This window comes from Amblyomma maculatum, chromosome 8 (assembly GCF_055883805.1).
Source record: "Amblyomma maculatum isolate TAMU_Amacu chromosome 8, ASM5588380v1, whole genome shotgun sequence".
Lineage (NCBI taxonomy): Eukaryota > Metazoa > Arthropoda > Arachnida > Ixodida > Ixodidae > Amblyomma > Amblyomma maculatum.
Genome location: NC_139351.1, coordinates 82638566 through 82660562, shown reverse-complemented (window position 1 = coordinate 82660562; position 21997 = coordinate 82638566). Strand labels below are relative to the sequence as shown.

Genomic DNA, 21997 nt, shown 5'->3' with positions numbered 1-21997 from the left:
CCAGCTTTAACCAAGCCGTATGAAGATGCCTTAGTGGCCTATAGGTTTAACATGCATGCCAGGGTCCTAGCAGGCTGATTCTGACATAACCGTCCCATGTGAAACGAGACCCAAGTTGGCAGCTCCTGCCAACTGAGCCGCGACTCCGACCGCGCCACGCCGACCGCTTGAGTTGGTAGCCCAGCTCTCACTTTTTCGGGTGTCTATGAATTGTTGCGCCATCTGGAAGAGGTCAATACAAGCTTTTTGCAACTGTCATTGCCTTTTGGAAATCAAATTTTTATCTCCTCTTTACCTTCTTAATCAACTATATAACTGTTATCCTAAAAATTTCTGCTACTGCAAGTCTTCCTAATTTTAATTTCCATGATGGTTGTACATGTATCCACAATCGGAAAGTTTGGAATTAAGACGCCGTTTCCTTTAATGGCCGCGGGTGCCGCCACCATTCGTAAACACCCGAATTTTGACCAATCAAAACCACCATTTTTTTTTTATACGCGGGCCCTATGGGAAGTTTCGCAACTGGTAATATTGAAGAGCTCTGGTCACGAGCAACAGTAGAACAATGCTACAGCAAACCCATATTGAAGGAGTGGAAATTTCCACTCTGTTGCACGAGCCCTGGCCTCAACCTAGGGAAGCCTAGGGATGAGCAAAAGATATAAGGCTGTGCTTGATGTACTGTGGCTAGTCAGCCATAATGTGGCTGCAATGTAGCTATAATGCTCACTAAATTTTAGTACTTCATCATGACCCAGGCAAACTAATGCTTTCTTCCCTCTGTATTTTACACTTCTGCATCAGCATCAATTATTCTAAACATACACGCGTCATGGTCTGCAAAATAAAACTTCAAAACAAATGCACTGAAGCAGCGAGAAATTAATTCATTTCAGAAAGTAGAAGCCTGTGGATAGGACTGAAAGAATCGGTAAAGCAGTTCGTGTCAATTCGCTCTCAAGAGGCAGGGTTACACACTAGCTAAACAAGACTGATAATTGCACTTCACCAATTTAATGTCCAATAATGCGTTTATCAGCAAGCGAAACCAGGAAAACAAGCCCAGGTCTACTTCTCGCGCTGTCGTGCCCCGATTCTATGGCATATAAATATTGATGGGTACAAAAAAAAACAATGCTACACCTAAGAACAGCACACACCTCTAGAGGTGTAATTGGTGATCTTAACCACCCTAATGAAACTGGATTCATTTTTACGCCACCAAAGTGCCCAAATATCAATTGTCTCATTTCAAACACACACAAAAAAAAAATCAAGCTTGCCACATATTAAATATGACAATAATTTCCTACACATACAGTACGGCGTCCAGATGCATTACATGCAGAGCCCTGTTAAAGGGGCGCCGTGACGTTCGCCAAACCGCTGAATTCCAGTTGACCTCTAGGTTCTTTAACACCTTCCCGATGGTCCAAAGCCCAATCATAACGGCGAAATCGTAGCGCTTAATATTTTAATCCGGTTTTATAATCAGTTTTGGTACCGATGTGAGCGACACATGACAGCGAAGTTCGTTAACGGATATGACGTTTCCTTTTCTTGGGGCCGCTCGGGCGCTGCTTTACTGATTGGTCGAGCACGCACATTAGATTTTACGATCGAGTGTTCTTCAATTTACTCTGCAGAAAATAAATAAACGGTGTTTTAGTTCAACGTATGTTTTTGAAGTGCTTGTAAAGATAGTTTCACTCCCGCGGGCTCCTCAAATCCCAAGGCAGCTGACAACGTTCGGATCTCGGAGGTCGGCAAAATCGCTGGACAGTCGAAAATCACGTGGCTGATCGTTTCTGCCGACGCTCCAAAGATGGCGCACGTTGTGTCGAGATCGCTCGTGAAGCGCGCTCGCCACAGCCGAGTCCACAGCACTCCACAGCGGGCCTCGGCCAGCAACCCACTGCCCAGGGAGTTGTCATATAGTCGTTCCCGGCAGATGACCTCCTTGCTGGCCCTGTAGATGTACGCGATAGGCTTCGCCTTAGCTCCTGTACGCCACTCCTCCGTCTTCGCCTTCTCGTACTTTCACATAGGTAGCGCTCGAGTGATCCCACGGCAGCACCAGCGATAAACACCGGAGGAACGCCAAAACAGCGTTCCGGCAAGTTTCACCATAATGGCAAAATCGTCAGCGTAAGCAAGGGCTGGAATGCGAGACCCGACACCTCAGCAGTCATGCAACACAGGTGGTTGCTGTTACCATGGTAACGAAGCTGCCAAAAGCGCGGCTACAGCACTACAGGTTGAGTTGGACAAGCAACCATGGTGGATAGCTTCCAACATGTCAGCAGAAAGCTGAGTTTCTCATAGGTTCCGCCCAATGCGGGCGCTGGGCGAGCGAAATGGGAGACGGCTCCCTCTCACACCAGCTCAGACCCGATTTTTTTCTTCTTGTATTTAGAATTTTATAAACAGAATAACTCGTTTCCGTGCGCCGGTTTTTGTAATTATTTTTAACTGACATCGGCACGGTGCAAAGAACCTAGAGGTCGGCTGGAATTAGCGGCCTGACGACGAACGTCACTGTGCCCCTTTAAGGGAAGCTGAAATGCTTTTTTGACAAATTCCCGAGATGCGTGCATTAGAATATATGAAAGTTGTAGATTAAGCTCATGAAATGGTTTGGCACTACCATGTAAAGTTATGACGTATTCTGCTATTAACTTAGCTACAATTCTCAGACTTCTCACAGCATTGCAGCAGTGTGGTGAAACTAGTCAATGACGTCATTATGAATGACATTTAGAGTTTCAACATCTTTCTTCCAATTCTTTCTTCAAGTCACTCAATGCCGCCAAACGACGCCTTGTGACCTTTACCTTTGTTGGCGCTCGTCTTCTTCCTCAGAGCAAACGTTTCCGCGCTGAAAATGCATCATCTCTAGAGGTGACGCCATCACTGGTGTCCCCACTCGTCGCCATGTACTGCCGAGAAGCCTAAATGCGAAAATAGTTTTATTTGGCGATTACGTCGCGAATTTAAAAGCTAGCGCAAAGTGGCTTGGCATGTATTAACCTTAGCCTTCACACTTTTCAGACCTTTAATTTCCCTTTAAAGTGACAAATCATGATAATAAACAAAATGGCAACAGATGGCCGATATGCGCGTAGACACTTTCAGAAATAGAGGTAATTCTAACTACCAGAGTAGTCTTGCCTAATGCACATGCAAGACTGCGGACCCTCGCAAATTCAGATGCTACAAGTTTCAGGCTCCATGCAGGTATGACTGGCATGCTAAGAGATTGTGAAAACAACCCTACTAAACCTGAACTGCACAGTCCAGTGGTCTAAGTACCCCTTATTTGCACACAATAGAAGCATGACGACGAACAGGCAACGCCCTTATCTCAAAGGATAAACAGCCTACTTAGTTTCAGTTTTGGTTTCCTGAGCTTAGCGCCCCCTTGTGGCGACCACAGCTATCGGCTGTGCTCCGGCCAAATAGCCAACCTTACCTACCGTTCTGGACGCCGTTTCAAACTGGCGGCACTGAGCATTTCACTCGCTTCCCCATACACGCGTTTGTACACTGTACCAAAGCTGTACACATGTCAAGTGCCATTCACGCATTTGTGCAGTGAAGGCTCTTCGTACATGCAGACACAAACATGCGCATGACACAAATGTGAAAAATTATCGCTGCTGCACTTTTGTCACCCTAAAAAGATTGGTTTGGTTAGACTGGTTTGTAGGGTTTAATGTCCCAAAGTGACTCAGGCCATGAGAGACGTCGGAAATTTCGACCTCCTGGGGTTCTTTAACGTGCATTGAGATCACAAAACACATAAGCACCTATAGCTTTTTGCCTCCATAGAAAAGCGCCTGCCACTGCTTGGATTCGATCCTGCATCCTTGGGCACAGAAACCAAGCGCCCTAAACACTGCACTACAATGCCAGGGTAATCATAAAAACAGGGAACTGCCACTCAATTTTTGTTCAAGTGGATTTACAGTGATGCACATGATTTCCGCCACCTTTCTCAGTGTAATTCGATACTTCTAACCTTGGATAATTTGAACATTTTTTTTCCAGTTCCTTGAGTTTAAGTTGACAAGCCTTTACTCTATAATTATGTGTTTAAGGTCAGAGAAGAACAAAAGGCATAGGAGATGATGCAATTGAAAACATCCACTACACTTACTACTTTGAAGCAGCTCTACAGTGCATGAAACAAAGACCAAAGAATCAGGATGCCAAAAATGCTCGCAAGGGTGCATGAAGTTCTGTACTAACGTACCACGCGATGCATCTACAAAATTATGCTACCACGGTATTAACAAGAAAGAAATGCAGACATCTGTCAGCTGAAAAACGGCATCAAAATTCTTTTTTTTTTACAGATGCATGTGCATTACAGTTCTGCTTCAACTGACTTCAATACCAAATTTTAATAAAATTGTTTTGTGCAGGATCGATTAGCTTACATTTACACTGTAGTCCACTAATAATGATACCAGATATAATGATATATTGTTTATAATGATCAAATTCATAGAATTAATCAGTTTGCCCATTACACCTATGTAAAAATAAACCACATGTAACGACCGATTATCGGCGGCATATTAGATACGACAGCTATCTGGTCGCCCGGAAGCTGCTTACCACGAACATTTGTCTGCATTAGAGATAAAAAATAAGAGTACTAAGACGAGAATGACATAAAAACTCAGCATAAGGGCTGAAAACAGACCGGCGTGGATAAACCACCGAAGGAGCATTGTGTGCGTTTAGGAATTTTGTGTTATCACCATCGCAATCGCTGCCGTTGCCGCCGACTAAGACAGCAGCGATAGCTCTTGAGGTTAAACAGCAGATTCATAGGAATTTACAGCAGGGTTTTATGGTTGGAATTCCCACTAAAAAATATGGGCATTTGACTGTATGATTTCAACGATCATGAAAGCTGTTGATGTCCTGCTGTTTATCCAGTCACCGATCGGTTTCGTGCATGCAGAAGGACTGCCGCTGGCGTATATGCTACTGGAAGTGATGCTCAAAGCGATTGTGAAGTTTCAGCAGCCGCGAGTTTTCTACTTTTTAAGCATGCTTAAGTTATTTTATGGATATTTATGCATCCTGTAATAACAACGTTCAGTGCTCTCAATGATGATTCGCAATGTTCGACCAGATTCATCCATGGCTCGCAAGTGGCAGGCCTGCACGCATGGGAGAATGTGGGTGTGCATTTTTTTTTCTCGTCGATCCAGACTTAACGACAATCAGTTATAACGATCAAAGTTTCCGCTTTTCTCAATACCATTATAAGTGGACTGCCCTGTGCAGCACTGTAATTAACACTATATACCTGAGTCGTTCACCTTGTGTCCGACAGCGGAGATGCACCAATGTTGTTAACAGTCTCGAAAATAACAGAGCAACATGACACAACATCAGGAATCACATCACAGTGGGATCACATGGCCACAGAGAAAACGGGGAATCAGTAGATGCTAGTGGGTGGAGCGCCGCCAAAAAGCAGGCTCCACGAGATGGGCGTCTGCCAGGGACCTCGTCGTCCACTCTGCTCACTGCTGTTGGTCGACGGCTGCAAAAGAAGTTGATTTTGTTTTTTTTTTTACCTGAAAGAAACTGGCTGCTGTAAACTGTAAAACTCAAAGGCCCCAGAAAAAGTTCTTAGAAAAATTGTCAGTCTAAGCATTGCTCTATCAGAAGAATGTGGTATTATTTTTCAGAAGCCCCCACTTGCTATATGGTGGCTACATGATGATAACAGAAGAATGCTGTGCTATAAATAATGACAATTACAGGCAGAAGTTGCAGCAGATGTTAACAATTTTAACACATGTGAAAGGCTTAACAAAATTATCACTTCTTTGTTGCTAGAAATACCATTTTAAAGGAAGGCTTACACTAATGAATGAACAAAAAATGAAAAGACAGTTACGAGGGCAAAGTACACATGTTTAAGTGTTAGCAGCAGTGTGGCAGCAAAGTTTCTCACAGACAAGTTGCACTCTTTTTTTTTTTTTCTCGGAAAGCTAGACAACAAGAAATGAATCCATACTTGCATGGGACTGCAATAACACAATGAACTTTTTTCAAAAAACGCACTTACAACAATAAATGTGAACCTGCACGTCTGTACATGGCTGGTTAACATGTCCTCCCCACAACCTGCTCTTTTCATAGCAGCCACCTAGTGGATCTTCCTGTGGAAACTACCCTCCGGCCACACATTCCTCCGCCCACAACGTAGCTCCCTTCGTTGTGCCATGCCAGCCATCAAGTCCTTCCTACAGCAACCATCTTCAGGTTGTGCACCCTTTCGTCCTTGCCATAACCCCCTCTTTTCGTGGTAGCCATTCTACTCTGGCCGTAACCTCCCAAGCCACTAGGCCTGCAGTTCCTTTTCACCGCCTCACCCCTCCCCACAACTCTTAGAACAGGATGGTAGACCTTCCTATTGCCGCTGCTACCTACCAACCATAGTAAGTGTGCTGAGATGCCAACACCGACGATGGCACGAAACCAGGGAATGAGCCCACAGGAGCGATGCTCTACAAAAGAACCCACACACGCTTGTCCGCTTTTCTGAACCTATCCTGAGCAGTTACATTTTACGTGGTCCACTGCTCCCTTCCCATACGAGAGTGCGTAACGTTAACGTTTCGCTGTGCACATCCCCTTTTTTCCCCAATTCCTCGATGCTGTACACATCCCCTTTTTCCCCATTTCCGCGGTGCAGGGTAACCTACCCACCGTTCCTTATTCCTTTTTTCTTACTGAAAAGAATCCAGGCTCACCTGGCATAGGTGAAGCCATTCGTCCAGCCGGTCAGCCAGCAAAATGGCATCCGGTGTGTTATCCCCCTCGGAGCAGTAGACGAGGAGCAGCACGACGGGAATCTCGTCGGAGACACTGCCGCACAGAGCAAACAGAGCACTGGCATCAATTCAGGTAGCCACACAATGTTCCCAAATATGTACAGTCAAACCTCGTTATAACGAAGTCTCATTTTGCACAGAAATTCGTTCGTTATATCCGATATTCGTTGTAAAAGTACACACAAATTCCTACAAAAAAAAATTCTGTTCATAAACCCAAGTAAAGGCTACCCTAAAATGGAAAGCACAGAACTGAAAAAAAAAAAAGCATTTTTTTTTCTTTAAAGCGTGGTATAAGCAAGCGAAACCTTACCTTTCATTTTGCACTGCCAAGCAAAAATGAGCACACAAATCGGGATTTAGGCCACGCAGAACTGAATTATTTAAAAAACGACGTAATCTTCATTTGGCGGTACTTCACACTATTCGATAGAATAAATTTCTCAACGAAATCGACACTGTGCAGCGCTTTCCCAATGTCAGCTATTTGGCCACAGGTAGGTTCTCAAGGTACCTTCTCAATTTCCTCGCCATATCGGCAGCCTCGGTGCTGCTGAGAGCTCGCTCTTCGCCTTCTTCTTCACTCTCATCGCTGCTCGTAGCATCATCTGTAGGAAGCAGCTGATCGACAATTTCTTGGTCGGTCAATTCGGGCGCCACAGCCAAGTTGTCATCGGCAGCAATAAAGTCCAACATTCGGAACCGCCAGTTGACGCCATGTCGTCTCGTCGAAATTGTCCGCTTCACCTTCAGAATCGTGGGCGTCATTGGGCTCAGTCTTGCTGGTGGATGGGGCTAGGCCAGCATCAACAAAGCAATTTCTTATTGTCGACTGTGCCACTTCGTTCCATAAACCGTACAGCATGTCCAGCGTAGTTTTGAGGTTTATGGCCGTTGATATGCCCCTGCCTATGTCAAATACGAGCTGCGTAACCAATCGCTTTCGGGAGCAGCATTTTAGTGAGCGAATGATGCCCCTGTCTAATGGCTGCAGCACTGAGGTCGAGTTTGGCGCCAAAAATCTAGGCGGACCGCTTCAAGTGGTACAGACACCTTATGGGCAGAGCAGTTGTCCAATATAAGGAGCACTTTCCTGCGCTGCTCTGCCACGTCTTTGTCGAAGGCCTTCAGCCATGCTTCAAAGAGTGACGACGTCATCCACGCCTTTTTGTTCGAGCTATAGTCCACTTGGATATTCTGGGCGTTGCGCAGGCACCTGGGGCGAGCAGATTTACCAGTAACAGTTAGCCGCCTTTTATCTGACCCATCCATGTTGACACAAACAACAACGGTGATGCGGTCTTTGCTTTTCTTGCTTCCTCGGCACAGTTTGTTCTTTGCAACGAGTGACCTTTCCGGGAGCAGCTTAAAAAAAAGCGCAGTCTCGTCCACGTTGTAGACATCGCGCATCTCGTAGCCATCCAGTTGCATGCGGAAGCTTTCTGCCCACTTCTCGCAGTTCTCTACATCGACGGCTGCTTCTTCGCCCGACAAGGTGTGGCAAACAATCTGGTGGCGGTCTTCAAATTGCTGCAGCCAGCCACTACTTGCATAGAAGTCATCGTGGCCTAAGATGCAAGCGACACTTCTTGCCTTCATTTGAAGCACGGCACCAGACACAGGCAGGTTGCGCGCTCTAACGTCCTTGAACCACGCGAACAAGGCATCTTCAACATCCTGGTGGTGACAATACCCGACGCACTTCCTGTCGTTCTTCACGCCGCTTGCAGAGTGCACGTTTTCTATCTTCTGCCTTGCGCTCAGGATGGTTGACAGAGTGCTAGGCGCAACGCCGAAGTCTGCGGCAATCTCTTTCTTCTTGCGCCCGCTGTCGACCGCCCTGAATATTTTTATCTTTGTTTCAAGAGAAACTGCTTTGCGTTTCGCCGCCGCCATGCTGCAAGACGACGGCACGACCTCGAGGAAAGTGAGCACACGCGCGGGTCGGCAAAAAGTAGGGGCAGGGGCACGCAGGTGGTGGTTCGATCACGTGCAGGTCACATGCCAGGCAGCCGTTGATGCTAGATTCACTAGCGGTCCCTAGATGGCGTGGCGTGCGAAAGCGCGGGTGATTCAAACACATTTTAGGTGGAGGCGACGCGGGCAGTGGTTCGATCACGTGCGGTCACATGCCAGGCAGCCGTTGATGCTAGATTCATTCGCGGATGGCGTGGCGTGCGAAAGCGCGGGTGATTCAAACACATTTTAGGTGGAGGCGATTGATAAAACCGAAATTTAGCGTTTAAAATTTTTTTTTTTTTTTGCTTCTTTGCGGATTTTGAGTCGTGTGAATACGAAATATGCTTCGTTATAACTGATTTAGTGTAAAATTTTCAGTTTTTCATTTCGTTATACAGATAGAACTCCCATAGAAATAAAGCACAGCCAACCAAACTTTGCTTTTACTTCGTTATATCCGATAATTCGCTGTATCCGTGTTCGTTATAACAAGGTTCGACTGTATCATCACTCCATTGGTTACAGCACCAGGAAACACTTCAATGGGTGCGTTCCATTTTCAGTCCCGGGCAGTCCTGGACTGACAGGTGGTCCGGTGTTCTTTTCGGTATCTTTTCAGTGCGCAGGTCTGAAAGCGTAGCAAGCAAACCACTGTGTACTGGAGTTGCTAACGCTTATTGTAAATGCTTCTGCAAACGTTTTCGTCAGCTTTCGAGCACAGTGAGCTGGACCTATGGAAGAACTGTAAGTTCTGTAAACGCTTAGCATGTCATGCTCCATTCATGAAAAGCACCGATTTATTTACGCCTCTGTTATCGATCTTTCGTATTGCACGGACACCAAAAGATAAACATGCACGCGGCACCAGCGCGAAAGAACTGAGTCGCATTGACTGATGGTTGGTACCATCTGCTAAAAGCAAGCGATGGAGGGAGCTTGCAAGGCCCTGTGACCATCACGCTACTTCCTGTCAGAACGGAAACCGAGACCTGTCAGCAAGTAGTCTGGGACTGGAAAATCAAATGTACCCAATGACTTTGGTCGAGTCAAAGCATAATGTAACCTTTGTCACACACACTTGCAACGTAGTAGTTATATTTCTTTCATATTTGGAGAGATGTCATCAAGGTCCAAAGACATCATAAGCGCCATCGACACCATAAGCACCATGTTAACAGGAAAGTTAAAAAGAAAGCTACATTTGTGAACTGCAAAGTCAGAATATGATTCAGCAGCCACCATAAATGCAGATTTGTCTGCTACAGCATTGACTAAAACTGACAGGTAGCGTTTTCGAATGAATGAGTGAAAAAAAGAAACTGTTAGTACAGGCAATGAGAGAGAGAGAGAGAAAATTTATTAGAATGATGAGTACTATATAAAATAAATAAATAAATAAATAAATTGGTTTACAGGAAAGGAAATGCACAGTATCTGTCACACTTTATCTGTGGACGCCTAAACTGAAGGGAACCTGGCGCAGTGGTTACGGCGCTTGATTACTGTTCCCAAGGACACGGGATTGAATCCCGGCCTCAGCGGTCGCTTTTCAATGGAGGCGAAAAGTAAGGTGCTCGTGTGCTGTGCAATGTCAGTGCACGTTAAAGAACCCCAGGTGGTCGAAATTTCCGGAGTCCTCCACTACGGCGTCTCTCATAGCCTGAGTCTCTTTGGGACGTGAAACCCCACAAACCAACCAACCTAGCTGAAGGGGGGACGGTGAGTGAGAGTGGAAAGAAGGAAAGAGGAGCCATATTGGAGGGCTACGGAGTAGTTTCGACCCCCTGGGGATCTTTAACCTGTGCTGACATTGCATAGCACACGGATGCCTCTTCGTTTTGCCTCCATCGAAACGCAGCCGCCAGCGGTTGGATTCGACCCTGGCACTCCAGTACACCAGTTCAGTAATCGGGCATCTTTATCACTGCGTCACCATGGTGGGGCATGCTCAGGACACGAAGATGTACATTAGGTGTCCGACCTTTGTCATAAGGCATGGTGAATATAATGTAGCAGTGACTGACACATAAATATGCCCCGTGGAGAAAAATGGGCAAGCAGCTTTTGTTGCTGCCTTACACGATGCAACACAGAATGCTAGTCATACGACCAAACTTCACTGAGATCTAGGAAGCTGGCTCACCATTTGTCGAGCAGCGAACGAGTGATGCCCGAACCGGGCATGAGCAATACGCCATCAGGGTTGAGCTCCCGAGTGACAGGGTCCTGCTTTTCGAGCCGCGTCCAGTGCAGTTCCCGCAGCTGGGCCTCCACAGATTCGCCCACTGCCGGAGTGCAGTAGTAGTGAACCGAGTACCTGGGAAAGAGAGCACAGATGATGCACGGACACAGCGGGCGGGTCAAAACTCAAGCTCCACAAGAACACAACAAGGCCAGGAATGACGCCCAACCATTGTGCAACTACACCATCCAGAATAAGATACGGAAAGAACAGGATATGGGGATGCATTGACGAGCACACAATGTTTCTATTATATCCTGCTGAAGAACATTTCAGACTGGAAATAGTACACTATGTGACATGACCAATGCTGGATACCCTCATTCAATTCAGAGTAGTACGCCGAGTGCCAGCCAAAGCGACAGAATCCATGACAGAGCGGTCCAATCCTGATCAGCCCGCAAATACAAATATGCTCTGGCAGGGAGCCTCAAAAAGGGACTCCAAATGTTGGGGCCAGCATCCACTAGTACATTTCGTTTTCAGACACATTTTGTCAGGACACACTTCAGCCACATTCAGTGAGGTCATGAGGTGCAAGCTTTAACGAGCGTGTAATCTCATCCCGCACTACAGCCAATAAAAGACAAGGCTAATCACTCAAAATTACAGCATGCCCCATCTGTGCTTACCTCACGAGCATGGAGACAGCAATGCAGGAAGTGATTTTCAAGCCTCTTTAGGTGATCAAGGAAACAGTCTCTTTATGAACACCACTGTCGCCATTGTTGCCGGTGCTGTTCTCTATTTCCCTCCAATCACTATTTAGGTAGAGGCGAGGGCTATAACTACTGAGTCAATCGACACACCGGCAACACTGTGACAAGTTTAACTGAGCAGTCAAGTAAGAACGGCAGTCTTTTTTTTATACCACACTGAAAATGAGTAAATTCCTGCTGCCCTCGTGAAAGTGACAGTGTTGCACCCATGAAGTTGTTTTCGGTTTGGGTTTATGGGGTTTAACGTCCCAAAGTGACTCAGGCTATGAGAGACGCCGTAGTGGAGGACTCTGAAAATTTCGACAACCTGGGGTTCTTTAATGTGCACTGACACTGCACAGCACACGGGCGCCTTGCTTTTTGCCTCCATCGCAGAGGCCGGGATTCGATCCCGCATCCTTAGGAACAGCGGTTGAGCGCCCTAACTGTACCACCATGGCAGGCCCATGAAGTTGTGGCTAAATCCACGTCCGCTTGGCAGATCGAGAGTGAGTGCTCTGCTAGAGAGAGAGTTGCACTGAATCAACAATAGAACTAACAAACACATTGTCTGCTGTACACATTAGCTGCTGTAGAAGAAGAAAAAGTGCTCCAGCCTAACCAGCGGAAAATTCACCACAACTCTAGAGAGGTGGCTCAAATTCTCAGGGACTCAAAAACGAAGCCTCCACAGTTAGTTGCCCAGTCTTCTTTTTTTTTTTTTTAAGAAAAATTTCAGCCAATTCAGGGAACTTTCCATAACACAGAGTGATATATGTAACCAGATATACACTTCGAAACAGTGTTTTTTTATCAAAAGTAGATGAACTAAGCACATACTAACTCAGAATCAGAAGGGCTGCACATTGTACTTCAAATAATGCACAGTTGAAATCAAAACGAGCTTTTTCAATACACATAATATTGTGGAGCGTCATTTCAGACATGTGAATTGTTGGAATTCCAGTGTAAATAAGGCGTGCACTCATTGTCAACCAGACCTAAACAGAAAAAAAAATGGCTATCAAAACCACGTCTCAAAACTTTGGTTGGATGTCGCAGGCTTCTCGAAATGATCTGAGTTACAACAGTACTGCACACTGCACCGGTGGAACATCAGAGTGCAGAAGCATTTCCAACACAGCACTATTATAAACTGCTTTTCTAGTGTAGCACACAACAGCTACTACCATTGCACATTGCTTGCACTAACAGTTTTTTTTTTTCATTCATTCATTACAAAAGCCTAACTGTCAGATAGCCTTTTTTCATTTATTTAACAATAGCTTGCATTCAACCTAACATATCCTTTTATGCCCCAAGGCAATGAACATTACGAAAAAAAAACTACCATTTTCCCCCCTTGACATAGAGAAGGTTGAAAAGACGGGAAGCTTTATCCAATTCTTTTGTTTCCAAGCCGTGCTAACATACCTAGGCATGTCGGAGGGGTTTGTGAACTGGGAAAGGCAGCTGGAGAGCATGATGACCAGCCGGAACCGCTCCTGCTTTATCCAGTCCGTCAGGAACTGGCGGTACTCAGCACGGCAGTTCTGTCATCAAGGGGGGGAAAAAATGGATGCCTCAGCTATTGCCACGTATTGACAGCAGCTGTGACAAACATGAGCCCAGTGAAAGACTCTGCCAACTTTTATTTTTTTTTTCTCAACCTAGCTGAGTAATTCCTCCAGTGTAAAAATTACAATTTTACTTTACCCAATGCCACAACCACCTCATGTTTGCAATTCTAAGCATAAGGCTCTTTTATAAACAGAAACTTCAATAAAGAAAAAAAAAACATTTTCAATATTATTATTTCCTCTGACATTGACACTCCCTCACCTGTCAGGTTAATATGAGCAAGATAAACTTGCATGCACACAATTTAGTAAATGTGCCACAAACTAGCAGCATAAGCCACAGGAACAGCAACAAAGGTTCATGTAAGCCCCCCCAATGCTACACTTAACATGACAGGCATCTCACAACCTAACTCTTGGCTCCACAATAAACCTCAATGACAAACCTGACAAGGCACAATAATGACCAAGAACCTCATAAACCCGGGCACTGCACAAAGCTGCCACAGCAAATTTCACTTTATATCATTTCAACCACAACAGACATTATGGAAGGGAATGGTGGCAAAAAAAATGAGCAACAGAGAACATGAAAAGCAATTAAAACACAAAATACAAAGTAAAATGAGACAAGGTCAAAGACTTTTGCTGAAGACGGTAATAAAAGGTTTCACTACTACCTTATATTGCTCAGCTACCGCAAAGAGGGCACTACGTTAACAAAAAAAGAAAAAGAAAAAAAAAAGAAAATAAGGAGACACTTAAGCTATGCATTAATGGTAGAGCGCAATAGTGGTCTTTGGTCCTCTGAGGTGCTTCCACAATGAGAAATCGACTTAGACAAGCAGTTTGCACAGCGAAATTTGGTTTCAAACTTTGAATGTGATGGCTCCATCTGTCTTGGCAGTGACGTGTCTGGTCTCGATGCGGTTTTATGGCCAACGATACAAGGGATTTCATATAGCTGACCATAAAAGTTTGTACGCGACCATAGAAAATGCTAAAGACTACAGTACATAGGCAACTATAAGTCTATAATTTGGTTAAATACTCTATAGCACAGCCTGTAGCAAAACCTAAAGACTACCATAGGAACGGCTATAGCTTTTTGGGCCAAATATTTATAGCCGACCACAGAAAGGATTTTCTACAGCTGACTATAGGAAATTTTTGGTGGCTGCCGCATGCCGGAGCCACAGGATTTCCCAGCATGTCCTCGACACCTTCCTATCAGACTAGGGTGTAGTGATGGCTTTTCGACCAAGCGAGCAGTGTACCGTAAAATGCACAGAGGCCAGCAAACATGAGCAACTATGAAGAGTACACACTTCATGGTGCATAACGGTGCAACAAAGCTATCTGACAAGAGGCTGCTGCATGAAACGACATCTAACTTTTACGATGAAAGCCTTACTTGGCTCACGGCGAAAATAGCATGGGTGAGATCTATACGCGAGAAGTGTCCATATGCTTAGTTTACTCACGCAAGCTTTCTATCAACAATATACTGTGTGCCAGCTTGAGAGCACCACTCATTTTGTAACGGAGAAAATTTACACTATGGTAAATTAAACTTTTTCCAGCGTTTTAATGGTTAGTGTAAAGGACAAAGGACAAAAGTATCACGCATGCTGGTTCATTATTCACACAATGGTAAGGTTAATTATGCAAGTTTAGTGCCACTGCCGAATGCTGTTTACTCGCCACTATGCCCTGACACCAGTGTGGTAGGCAGGACTGAGGAAAGTCGGAAGAACTCTTACCGCTGAAACCGGTGTCCTCTGCTGCACCACAAGAAGCTTGCTTCGATGGCACACGTAGACTGTCAGGAAGGAAATACAGGAGCGTCAGGAAAGCAACACACGTGGTCCCACACAATGGCAGCCTGGGGCCTCAGCCTGTCTGTCTACAATCTATTCTCACAGACAAAAGGGGTATCAGCACTGAAATAAAAAAGATGCTTTATGAACAAAACTTCACTTTAGGTGAAAGACCACTAATACCACAAGAGGCACTGGTAACAATGGAGGCTACCGATCCTTTCAAGAACGCAGCACCTATCGATGAAATTACGAAAGAAAAGAGACAGGCACTTTGTTTGCGGCAGTGAACAGTGGTGCGTTTTTGCAACCCATCCCTACTTCTACCTTCTTGCGCTCTCGTCTCTTCAAGTAGTGCTGTCACGCGTGAAAAGCCATACAGGATACTTCTCAGCAAAATATTAGTTCTTGCATAATGAGCAGTTACTCGTGTAGAGAGAAACAAATGAAACGAATTTGTTTTTAGGCATAATCACAGCCACAACTAGTGCCCAAAGGAATGAGGGGGCAGTGTTATCACGCCGTAATATATTACCCAAGGCCAGTGCCTACAGTCTTTTTTTATTGCCAGCCAGATACAACCAACCCAACCGTCCAAAGCCCTCTTCCATCATCTCCTTCCTTTCATACTCTCTCCTGCCAACTAGTCTTCATGCCTGCTCAACGTCTGTGGGCAAGAGAATCATCCGAGCGGCGCCACAAGACGGAATGGGGACAAACTCAAAAAGCGGCCAGCCACCTCAAATTTGCCTTCAAGCAGCCTCGGAGATAGATAGCAGAAGCTGACCTATACGAACTAAAGTGTGCGAAGTGCTCCTATTGCAAAGCGAGCAGTAAGGCTGGCACTGCATAAATAGAGGAGGTGCTGCTGAGGCATGCGTCATGTGTGGATTATTGCATAATGTTACTTGGGCTTCGTGGTGACATGGCCAAAACATGTGTATGCAGGTAGCAGGTAGTTGGCTGCGTGATATTGATCCTGCTCCATTGGGGACGGTGAGGGGACAGTCACTGCTCCGGTTCTCCCTGAGCAAACATTTTAATTAAGAAAACCATATTGATGGTCATTTTTTTAAACAAAAAAATCTAAGAGATACATGGTAACCCTCCCCAATGCCCTCTTCAAAAATGACCCATAATTTCACCCTAGGTCTCTGAGTTTGCATCGTTATCGAAAGCGTCGCCATCTCCCTGACCTAGAATCATCAGGCTGGTGGAAATACCGGAACCAGAAGTAGTTAGTAGTGAAATCCGGTTCTAACGTTTTCACCAATTAGATGACTCGAGGTCGGGGAGATAGCGCCAGTTTTGGTAACGATGTAAACTTGGAATACTGACCCTAGCATGCACTGCACAAAATGCTGACCAATGAAAGGCGAATTTCTTTGATTCGAGGCACTGGCCTGACTCTCATCGTTTCATTTTTGTTTGAGTCACCAACGCAGCAAAGATGATAAGTTAAGGTCTTTAAAGTCAGAACGCAAAGAAGAATGTGATCTTCACGCAAGGCGTTAAGTATTGCATGAGCGATGGTAGCCAATGGGAATACTCACCTTGGCAGGCTGTGGCAAGTCTCTGGTCACCAACGCGGTAGGGGTTGCCACCAACAAGTGGCACAAGGGCTGTCGAGTGGATGTAGCCAACCAGCTCTGTCTCGAGGGTCGAAAGCAGCAGGTCAACTGCCAGCTGGGCTGCATTGCCAACTGACACCACAGGCTGGAAAGAAGAGCAGAGAGAGAGAGAGAGGTTGATATAGTGAAATTTTTTAGAAGTGTTTCAACCACTTACACCTGAAGAATGAAATGGCAAATGCCTCTCAACAGAGGCCCTCCAAACAATGGCGTAAACATACTGTCATGATGTTTCAGCCACCCGCCTTGAACCTGCTACCATGGAAAGACAAGCAGTAAACAGGTGCAAGGCAGCTTATCCCAAAGTACTGGCAATATGTCGATGACATCTGTGGAAGGACGTACATAGAGGGGCACCTGCCACTTCATTCTCAAGTTGCATCTGACTAAAGATCAAATGAGGCAAGTAAACTCAATGGATGAATGTTTCACATATGATACCAAGTAGTAGCTGACACAGCACAAAGCATAAACTTAGGAGTGCTTTGCTCAAAGCTTTCTGCTTGACTCTCCAATTCCAATCAATCTTTGACATGATTTTAACCAGAAGAGCAGAAAATTTTGCCTAAAATTGTAATATTGTGTGAAAGCGTAATTCCACAGGTGGTTTTTGCTCTACTGAGAACTAGCTATGCGTAGCTGGCTGAAATAAGGCACACATTTGTCACCAATTATATCTCGTTTATGCTTTTCCCCAGGTTCTTCCACCTCACATCCACTTCTTCGCCTTTCTCGCTGTACTGTGGCGATCGAAGCAAGCGAGGATTTATATGTGGCTGCTCCACAAGGAAGCAAGGCAAGATTTTGCTCGGGGTTGTAGCCTCTGGATTAGTGCCTTTGCACTAAAACAAAGCATGAATCACCAAATGCAACCAACACACCCTCTGTGTCCTACGACTGTTGGATTGCAAAAGCATGCGACATCAGCGTTGCCATCTGGGGAAATTCGTCACCAGATTTCTGAAATCTGGAGAATTATTAGAGCTCCTGGTGTCCAAGTCCATGAACTACTACACTAGACAATATCTGGTGATATCTGGGGAATACCACTTACCGGTGCTGCTGATCCAAACGTTTAGCACTAGGCAGCGCAAGCGGCCGCTCAATTTCAAGAGAAGAAAACCTGGACGTTATTGAAGTGCAATACAGGAGAATTGTTAAGCATCTTTGGAGAGAGGAGACCATCTTCGACAGCAAACTTCAAGAGGACTCTACAACATTATGGGTCAAAGTATTCAAGTACAAAAACGCCATGGGTGAAAAGCCCTACAAGGAACTGGTATTGTGTGCACTGGCCTGTGTTTTGCTCCCAGTGTCAAATGCAGCAGTGGAGCGGGTCTTCAGTCAAGTTGCATGTGTGAAGACCACAAACCCAAACAAGATATCGCTGAAAACTTTGTATGCCATTGTACAAATTCGCTCAACATTGGCCTCCAGGCAGATGTGCTGCGCGAAATTCGTTATCACCGATGGTATGCTACACAGGTTCCACTCAGACATATTTGACGCCCAAAGTGATGATTAGGGGCTGCATGACATGCTTTTTATTTTAATAAAATGAGTGATGCCATGTGATTCTTGGTCATTTTTAAGCATTTTATAGCAATTTTCGGTTCTGGGAAAATCTGGGGAAATTTCGCCGAGGTTCTGGTGTAGCGGCCACTTTCCAATCTGGCAATGCTGTGCGATATGCAGCGTTGACGTCTGGACGATAAATTCTTGTGAACAACGCACTGGCATTGTATGGAACGTTTGTTTTAGGCCTGATCGAGAACCCACTGTAATCACCTGTTGAAAAGGGTTTGGGCTAATATCATCATCATCATCATCATCATCATCCATCCTAAAGCTTGCTATCAGAATGAATATGGCCCAATTTTTTTTTTCTTCTTACTTTTCCTTTGAAGAAAGTCATTCCGTCAAGCAACATCTGTTTCCCGGCAGGATCAACAACTGTCCGGTTTGCATAGCCTACATATGCGTGCGTGAAACACATTGTACTAGAATACATTAGAATCTAGTACCTTATAACCATGTATAGGTTGAGTATCGGCCGAAAGCCTCGCGGGAAGTGCACAGAGCGCTTATAAAAACTGACATGGACACTACAATAAAGATTCGTGTTTCTGGACAGCTGAAAGTACCACCGGCGCTCGTAAGCTTCATAAACATACTCGGAAAAAAAAAAAAAAAAGAAGCAACAAACAACCTAACTTTAACTAGGCACAAACACCTGGAAAGCACGGTTGCGAATTGTGGCTTCTTTGAGAGTCTGTGTATCGTGCTCGTCATAATTATCGCATTATGAAAATAATTGCTGCGCCCAGAATGATAGAACGATTAAGGGGATTAAAGGCAGACGTTGAATGGATTTACCACTGATCTCCACTAGGGGGGAGATCAGTGGTTCATGTATACCCAGTCGGGTCGAGTAAAATAGCCACGGACAGGGTTGCCAGACTTGGCTACTTTACGCCAAATTGGCTACTTTCTGAGCCGCCTGGCGACAAAAAATTCAGGTTGGCTACTTGGCTACTTTCTGGCTACTTTTGAAAAATTTTCGCCTATTCCAACGAGCCCGTTTGCGCACTGTTCAGGATGCTCACTTTTATAGACAGACAGATAGCAAATCTATCAACGGTAGCGCTGCAATACAACCAACTGTGCATGGTGACGACTGTCTCCACCCTGTTTCAAAGGGGACGCTCTTAACATCCATCCACCAAAACCCCTTGATAATTTGAAAGTAGCGACACTCTCCTCCGCGCCGCGCTTTCCTCCTCAATTCTCCTCGCGCGGCTAAGGTGGTGCGGCGGCTGTGAGCTCTGCGCACGACATGCTTTTTCTCCCTGGAGCCCGCCGGCCGGCCACAGCAATCAGTGAAGCGCGCGTTTTTGGGCCAGGTCTGCGCTCCAGGATCTAGTACTGCCTCTGACTTTGTACTTTTTTTTTTTGAGCGTGAACTCCATCACCGCGGTAAAACTTCGCAAAACGAGAAAACGACCCAGGCTGGTGCTTTAAACTTTAAGATCAGAGAAAGTCAAAGCGGTCGCTTAGTCTATTTCGCTACTTTCAAGCTAGCTTGGCTAAGCATATTATATGTCACGTGATAAACCTTGAGTTTGGATCATTGGTTAATTATACACTTATTTTGACCAACTACGGGCCAAATTAAATATTTAGTAAATCGCACTTGAAACCCAAATTTGCGCTGCAGCATCGAGTCATATCCCGTTGGGAAGCTTAGGCCAAGTGTAAGGGCACTGTGGTAGTTAGCGATCCTCATTAATCTGCATTGATGAGTTAATTTTGTATAAAACCAAACTTCGAGCTAGACGATCAAGTCATATACCGCTGAAAAGCTTAGGATGAATCCAAATGCTCTGAATTAGCGATCCATATTTGCGTTAGTGAGCTATATGCAATCAAAACCACCCTTTGCATTATAGCATCGAGTCATATACCTTTCGAAAGCTTAGGTTGAATGCAAATGAGTTGTGCTAGTTATCAAACCGAATTAATTAGTGCTATCTGCACTTAAAGCGGAACTTTGCATTATAGATGGCCAACTAAGGGGCAAGTGTAAACGCATTATGCTAGCTAGCCAAACTTAGATAAACATCAACCGAACTAACACACTAGCCAGGCTTACCACGAACTGCTTCGAAATGTTTTTCTTTGCCCGTGCATATCTGCGTGCAGTAGGTCTTATTTAGCGTGCACCCACTGACAATAAATTTGTCATGAGTGCATCTTCCGTCCATAGGTTTGTCTCATCAGTGTGAAAGTGGCTTTTGACCTCTAGTTTGTTCACTGAATAAAACAGTTGCGCACTTTCAATGCGATGAATGAGCGCGGACAACCATTCATTGACCGCAATTCGCCGAACATTATTAGGCACTGGCGTCAAGGAACTTACGAATATACTCGGTATACCTATGAAAGAATGATTTCTATATCTCTAGGCAAGGTAAACGCCTCTCGATAATCTAATATTATACTTGAAAAACCGAAGGTTCCCGTCCAACGTTTAGTAGTCATGATCAAAAAGAAGTGTGTGTGATCATGTGAACATCCCCTGCACATTGGCCGTATCCTTGATAAACCCAAACCATGATTGAGAAGGTCAACTCAACTATTTACGGCAGGCCTGAACATCGTACCTGAGTGGTTGCAGTTTCGTTTCGTCGTATTCTCCTTTTGTAGCCATTGTTCGAGACGTCCAACTCCACTAACATTTTATACTTACATTTTCGTGGACATAATTTTATGCGTTTTATACTGTTTCTAATCATCACAGAGAATTTTTTGATAACACTTGTCAATCTGGTCAGTTTAGTTTTATGTCTGTTTATATAATATCGCCGTGTTACGCAGCCAGCTTTATTTTTTTTTTTTTCAGAAAACTTCTCTGCGTGATTTAGTTGCTATAAGACGCAATTGGCATTTGTTTCTTCACGAGCGTTGGAATAAAACGACTATTAAACGAATTTTTTTGGTGGTCTTTTTGCAGTGAGCGCTCTATTTACTGCCCCATGCATGGCCCCATGGCTCCTTTTTGGCTACCTTTTATTGCTCTTCTTCTGGTTGGCTACTTTCTGGCTACTTTTCCCATTTTTGTGGCTACTTTTCGTTTTTTGGACCTGGCAACCCTGGCCACGGAGCGGGTCGCGTTAACTCGCTTGCAGTGGGTAGGTTAACTCGCCGGACCCGCTTGTCTAAAAGCATGTAGACGCTGTCGAGTCAGCGAGTCGAGTTACCCAGTCCACTAGGGGGGAGATCAGTGGGATTTACTTCCAACCACGACCAACTATTTCGACAGGCAGCGTATTTGCAACTCCAACGCGTCGTATGCGCGAGAACTGCACGATTACAGCGTCGCAGCGATCGCTTCGCGCCAGTACTCACCAACACAAGTGAGTACTCGTGCCACTGGTGACCCTTGAATGGCTGCAAAGGCACGAACATGTTGTCTGAAGAAAACGTGCTTGCGGGATGACAGCACACAAATTGAAACTTTCAAGCTTTCATTCAACTTCGACTTGCGCTGCCGGCAATTTGCAGTTTTATACAGACGCCAGTTCGTAAAGCAATGTGTGAACTTTTCAGCGAATATACACGTAGTCTATATAAACAAAAATAAATGAAATTTTATATTTTTATTGTTTTATGTGTGTACTAAATTTTACTTGTTATTA

The 21997-nt window shown here is 45.0% G+C and overlaps 1 protein-coding gene across 1 annotated transcript; it reads right to left on the bottom strand.

Annotated features, from left to right (window-relative positions):
• Positions 1–1001: 1001 nt before the first annotated feature.
• Positions 1002–21863, bottom strand: LOC146181644 (proteasome assembly chaperone 2). The gene is made up of 7 exons (XM_084576647.1): positions 21708–21863; positions 16722–16884; positions 15112–15170; positions 13203–13321; positions 10972–11145; positions 6789–6903; positions 1002–5569 (listed from the first exon to the last, which is right to left on the bottom strand). The coding sequence occupies exons 1-7, from the start codon at positions 21765–21767 to the stop codon at positions 5465–5467; spliced, it is 795 nt and encodes a 264-aa protein (XP_084432773.1). The 5' UTR covers positions 21768–21863; the 3' UTR covers positions 1002–5464.
• Between the last annotated feature and the right edge of the window lie 134 nt (positions 21864–21997).

Bases quoted from the DNA above. Each gene is read 5' to 3' on its own strand.
- LOC146181644 (XM_084576647.1), bottom strand. From the start codon at position 21,767: ATGTTCGTGCCTTTGCAGCCATTCAAGGGTCACCAGTGGCACGAGTAC. The intron at 15,171-16,721 runs GTGAGTATTCCC...CCTTCCTGACAG, and splicing joins ACTTGCCACAGCCTGCCAAG to TCTACGTGTGCCATCGAAGC. The intron at 11,146-13,202 runs GTATGTTAGCAC...TCTCTTTCCCAG, and splicing joins AACCCCTCCGACATGCCTAG to GTACTCGGTTCACTACTACT.